Source organism: Trichechus manatus, unplaced genomic scaffold, assembly GCF_000243295.1.
Source record: "Trichechus manatus latirostris isolate Lorelei unplaced genomic scaffold, TriManLat1.0 scaffold00196, whole genome shotgun sequence".
In the NCBI taxonomy this organism is placed as follows: Eukaryota; Metazoa; Chordata; class Mammalia; order Sirenia; family Trichechidae; genus Trichechus; species Trichechus manatus.
The window spans coordinates 3,448,351-3,454,626 of NW_004444132.1; the positions used below are offsets into that span (position 1 = coordinate 3,448,351).

The window sequence follows — 6,276 nt, forward strand, 5'->3', positions numbered from 1 at the left end:
GAAGAGCGTAGTCAATGTCACTGAACTGTGTATGCAAAAATTTTTGAAATGGTGTATCTTTGGCTATGTGTTTTTTCACCAAAAAAAAAAAAAAGGTTGAGAATTTAGAGGGTTAATATGTTGTGGGGTTGTTAACCAATGACATAAAACAACGTGTGTACTACTGTTTCATGAGAAACTATTTGTTCTGTAAGCCTTCACCTGAAGTACAATAAATATTAAAAAAAAAAAATTCTGTTTAGAAAAAAAAAGGAAATAAAGCATATCCCCATAAGTGAGTCATAAGTAGAGGATAATCATTAAAACACAAATTAAATGTTGCAAAAGAAGCTCCAAAAAGGGATGACAAAATAGAATGACACGAAAGTGGAAACTGCAAAACTAAAGAAAAACAAACCAAAGCTGGAATCAGAATATTGAAACCGATTAAATATAGAATTCAGATTATGTAACTGGAGGCAATTATGGTTGCAAAACAGAACACTGAGGTTGCAAATCATTAAGAATTATTACTATAAGCCACAAAATTTAAGAAGCAGGAAGCAGTAAGGCTGGAGCAAATGTAGTAACAGTAACAAAATTAAAGGTTATATGTTAACATTAAGTTTGTGCATTTAATATGTGCAAGGCACAGTGTGACTTATTTTCTCAATATATCTCATCTAATCCTTAAACAACCCTATATTTAACTCTTACCCCCTTTTTATAGATCTGAAAACTAAAAAATGGTTATATTAAGTAATTTGCCCAATTAAGTGAAGAAGCTGAAATTCAAATCCAGCAATTCTGAAGCTAGAGCTTCCTTTCTTATCCACCATTAAGAATGACAATTATCTCACCTTAAATTATTATTGATGGTGTAATTTAATTCACTTGATTTTGTTCTTTGTTCTATAATTGCTTGATTTTAAAAAAGAGTAAGTATGTATATTTATGAAAACATTGAAATCATTACTCTAAAATAAACAAACGAACAAAAACATGTCATCAATGTAAAGGCAGGAGATAATTGTGTTTGGACTATATGAAGAAGAATGGGGCATCAAGATTGGAAGAAGAGTCATTAACAACCTGTGATATGCAGATGACACAATCTTGCTTGCTCAAAGTGAAGAAGACTCAAAGCACTTACTGATGAAGATCAAAGACCAAAGCCTTCAGTATGGATTACACCTCAACATAAAGAAAACAAAAATCTTCACAACTGAACCAATAAGCAACATCATGATAATGGAGAAAAGATTGAAGTTGTCAAGGATTTCATTTTACTTGGATCCACAATCAACACCCATGAAAGCAGCAGTCAAGAAATCAAAAGATGCATTGCACTGGGCAAATCTGCTGCAAAAGACCTCTTTTAAGTGTTAAAAAGCAAAGATGTCACCTTGAAGACTAAGGTGAGTGTGATCCAAGCCATGGTGTTTTCAATCGCCTCATATGCATGCATATGAATAAGGAAGGCCTCATATGCGTGCATATGAATAAGGAAGACCGAAGAATTGATGCCTTTGAATTGTGATGTTGGCAAAGAATATTGAGTATACCATGAACTGTCAAAAGAATGAACAAATCTGTCTTGGAAGAAGTACAACCAGAATGCTCCTTAGAAGCAAGGATGGTGAGACTATGTCTCACATACTTTGGACATGTTATCAGGAAGAATCAGTCCCTGGAGAAGGACATCATGCTTGGTAAACTAGAGGGTCAGTGCAAAAAAGAAAGACCTTCAACGAGATGGATTGACACAGTGGCTGCAACAATGGGCTCAAGCATAACAACGATTGTGAGAATGGTACTGGATCGAGCAGTGTTTCTTTCTGTTATACACAGGGTCGCTATGAATCAGCTAACTCAATGGCACCTAAGAACAACAACAACAATTGGGGATAAATGATGTATGTCTTAGTTCAATCTTTTGGTCAATAGTGACACTTACTAAGAACCAGAAAGTCCTTGAGTTCTGTCAGGGCAGTCAGTTTAAAGCTGCTGAATTAGAAATAAAATGTCTGCAAGTGACAATTTATGCCAGAGCTGGTTTGTTTGTTTAATTAAAGATTTCAGGCTAAATAAGTTTAGTATAACTCCATATTTTCGGGAAGAGGAGAAATGGTGTAAACATTATTTATGATTGTTATTGTAATGTGATTTTCAAAGCTACTTTGATACGGTGAATGGTCCTATTATATTTTTCTCTATCTTCCCACTTAGCCAGTATTTTCCATAAAACCTGGAGACTGCATCAACTAAATCAAAGTGTTTTATTGTGTAATATTTGCTTGAATTTAATTAACTTTTTTTTAATTTAAATGGGAAGATAGCTCTGTTTCATTGCAGTAGTATATGAATATATAAACGTACGAATAATATGTTCCAAAATTAAATTTTCAATTTTGATTAAAATTTTTGAAATAACAAAGAGCTCTGCCAAAATATAGTTAAATTATCCTTCAGTCCCATTGTTTTCTTGTCAATTTTTTTACAAAAATAATTAGAATGATTCTAAAATAGAAAAATGTTGAATAAACAAAACAATGACTTGGAGAATATTAATGTGTTTATGTTATAAAAAAAACCAAATAAGTGAAAATGTCCTTTTATCATCAGAAAAAAAGATTAAATTTGAATATTTTCTAAGCAAAACTATAGAAAAAAGTCAAAATGCAAACCCTCATAATATTTACTTACCCAATTTTAATGTAACAATTTTTTATCTATTTCCTTTTCACTCATACAACTATATGCATAAACAATCATAGTTATCAATATGTTAGGGCGAGGAAGTTCATGGGTCCATCCTTAGCTGCTTTACTGTTTTTACTGAAGCAGAGCATGAAGTTTGAAGCTCAGCTTGTTTGAAAGTTTTGAGATCAAAAAGCAAAAAAGAAGAAGGGTGAATAATGAAGGTGGAGAATTTTTTTAAGTGGATCATGGTTGTATTAATGTATAGCTAAGGAACTTTTTTTTTTTTTTTTTTTTTTTGGGATAAGCATGTGACATCTAGTTGTCTCTCTTGTAATAAAATGAAGAATAATTTCATAACTTTTTTTTTTTTTTTAGGATGTATTTGGTTTGGTTTGGTTTTTGAAAGACAATGTGTTAAAAGTGAAAAAAGTGAACAGGACTGGACAGGAGCTAGAAGGTCTGGCTTAAGTCTATCCTCACTTACTAATGGTTGACAAACCATTTTGATTTTCCTGGAATCCACATTTCTGGGTTCATAGAATTAGGGTGACCCACCCAGGCCATTTGCCCATAGGTGTCCCCTAGTACACTGCTTAGTGGAGATCATTTTGCCTTAGGCATTGGGCTCTTCTAGAGAATTATCTACTTATCTACATGGAGAATTTTCAAGAGCAGGAACCCCAGGGCCTGACTGGAAAATGCATGGCATGTCCTTAGTGACTGTTTCTCCAACCTCCTAGAACCATGTTTTGATGTTATCTCCTGAGAAATTAACATAACCATGACCTATATAATTGATTTTCACTGTCCACTCTTCACCTGTCTGAATACTTTAACAATGCTCAAGTCAAATTTTACCTACTCACAATAAATATATTCTGTTACACTAACTTCTGGTGTTTCTCTGTGCATTTAGGTTTTTGACACTGTATAGGCCTAATTTCTACACAACTTTATAATTTTTCAAGTCATCAACTAAAACATGCCAAGTAAAATGTGTATTATTTAATATTTGCTGAGTTATCTTTCTCAAGTTTATATTCAATTTGAGAAACATTATAGCTTAAATTAGTAACCTAGCTTAGAAATATATGAGAAATATCTTAACAGGAAGGGTCTGAAAAAAAAAATCAAACCAGAAGGAAAACGTTGGGATCAACAAAGCGATTTTTTTAACTAAATGAAAATAAACAGCAATATTTCTACACTGTTTAGAATTTTTCTCTCACTCAATGCATTTTCTAGGGAAATGAGTGGTTAGTTGAAGAAAAGCGTGGGTTGTTTGAAGATTTGAGATTTGAGAGAGTAAATCAATCTAAAGAACAGGAATTTAAAAAAAAAAAAAAAAAAGACCACAGTACAGACTCGGGAATTTTAGCTTAGGTAGTCTCTAAACAAAACGTTGGGTCAATGTTAACTCTAACGTAGCGCCAACACCTACAGATTGTAAACTCTCTCTAGGGTCCTTATAGAGCCCACATAGCTGATTTAGTGTTATTTTCTCTTTTCTTTTGGTTCTACTGGGGCCCAGATACAAGCAATTTAACTCCGTTGTCACATATGACCTTTCTGTGATGAAGGAAAGACTTAACTGTTGTCTCCTGAGTGTGAGATAATGTAAGATTTGTCTCCTAAAATCTTTTGCAGTGATACCAAACTGCCTTAATGCAGTCCAATTTTCACTGGAGTTGATAGGTAATTCTAAAAACAATGTGCCAAAATTTATAGGCAACCTTAAGCAGCAAGTTTGTGAATAAACTTTCTAGCTTCAAAGAGGCTATAGCTGAAATATTAACTAATGAGCATCATTAATTTTATCAATATTCTTTAACTTTCTAAAAACATTAAGGATTTTTTTCCCTACAAATCTTGCACTTTGTCTCATTTTTATTCAAGCTATTGATAGGTGCATAATTGATGACTTTACTACAAACAAAACTTTTGATGTATTTCCTTAGACTCTCCCAGCTCGGCGTTTGGATTAGAATAGCCATAGCTTTCTCTATACATTACATACAAATTGTTTCATTCTTAAGAAAAGTATCATTTGCGATTAAAAATCTTTTTAGTATTAGTATAAAAGTTATTTCTCCAGTACTCTACAATTCAAAAATTTAATATTTTTATTCTTTGCCAGGAGATACAATTTACTCGTAGCCATAAGTCAGACCACCCTGGCCCAAGGAGAACAGTGCTTCCAAAGTCCTCAGGAATGCAAGGCCTGCCATTTTCCCAGGGGGCCATGATTGGAGATGTATTTGACTCCACAACCATCTGGGATAAGGCGCTTCTTAGCCACGAGGTCTTCAAATTCATCAGCATTAAACTTGGTAAAGCCCCACTTGTTGGAGATGTGGATCTTCTGACGTCCAGGGAACTTGAACTTGGCCCTACGGAGGGCCTCGATCACATGCTCCTTGTTCTGAAGTTTGGTGCGGATGGACATGATGACTTGGCCAATGTGGACTCTAGCCACCGTACCCTGGGGCTTCCCAAAGGCACCTCGCATGCCTGTCTGGAGTCTGTCAGCCCCAGCACAGGACAACATCTTGTTGATGCGGATTACGTGAAAGGGATGGAGCCGTACTCGGATGTGAAAGCCATCTTTGCCACAACTTTTCACCATGTACTTGTTGGCACAAATACGGGCGGCTTCCAGGGCCTCCGAAGAGAGTTGCTCATATTCATCAGACACCATGTGGCCACAGAGTGGGAACTCGTCCACTTTTGCCTTCTTCCGACCCAGATCAAAGATGCGTATCTTGGCATCAGGTACACCTCGGCAGAAGCGAGACTTCGGGTACGGCTTGTTCTTACAATACCGGTAACATCGGGCCGGGCGGCGGCCCATGACAACCGAAAAATTCTTTGGTGACCCGAGGCTCCAAACAGGAAGAGGAGGGGCACGCCTGTGCACGTTTTATATAGGCTGCCCATCCTCCCATGCAAGAACCATAGAGTTCTTGTTAGGCGTGAGGACGCTCTTTCACGATGTCCCAACCATAGACGCAGTATCACTCTGCGCCTGCGTGAGGTGGCGGGTTGGGACATGTGCAGAGCCATGTTCCACGTGGGCTTAGGGTTGAGTAAGTAGGCCTTGCACCTTTTTCCACTTCGAATGGGTACAAGAGCATTGCTTTAACTGTAAAAGATGTATTTTGCTAGAGTTTAAAGAAGAAAAATAATCTCCCACAGACACCCTAGCTGTTCAAAATATTGTGTCCAGTTTGGTTAAAGAATCTCTCAGTCTCATATTTCCCGTCAGCATTTGTAGTCCAAATACTGTTTTTTGAAGAGTATGTGGCCATTTTCTCTGAGTAGAGTGGTTTCTTGGATCCGTGGTACAGCTCATAGAGAGATGAGAGTAGGGTGGAAAGAATTAAAAAAAGATAATCTATTGTACATATTGCTTGATAACGTTTATAAATGTGGAAGTTTATTGCTTTATTTGCCCTAATGGAATAATGCTGTCACCAAAATGGTTTCCACACAATTGATTAATATACCGCCTAATTTTTTTTTTTTTTTTAATTAAGATGTTTGCATTTTCAACTGTTAACACTGCTGGGAAGAGTAACTATTATGCTTTTTAAA

The 6,276-nt window shown here is 35.9% G+C and overlaps 1 protein-coding gene across 2 annotated transcripts; it reads right to left on the reverse strand.

Annotated features, from left to right (window-relative positions):
* Positions 1-4,888: 4,888 nt before the first annotated feature.
* Positions 4,889-5,533, reverse strand: RPL10L (ribosomal protein L10 like). 2 transcript variants are annotated; one of them, XM_004387882.1, is made up of 2 exons: positions 5,450-5,533; positions 4,889-5,344 (listed from the first exon to the last, which is right to left on the reverse strand). In XM_004387882.1, exons 1-2 carry the CDS (start codon positions 5,531-5,533, stop codon positions 4,889-4,891), a joined length of 540 nt encoding a protein of 179 aa, XP_004387939.1. The 2 variants fall into 2 exon arrangements, with proteins under 2 accessions (XP_004387939.1, XP_004387938.1); XM_004387881.1 differs by having other exon boundaries at positions 4,889-5,533.
* Between the last annotated feature and the right edge of the window lie 743 nt (positions 5,534-6,276).

What these genes read in the sequence shown, in the direction of transcription:
- RPL10L (XM_004387881.1), bottom strand. Translation starts at nt 5,533, where the DNA reads ATGGGCCGCCGCCCGGCCCGATGTTACCGGTATTGTAAGAACAAGCCG.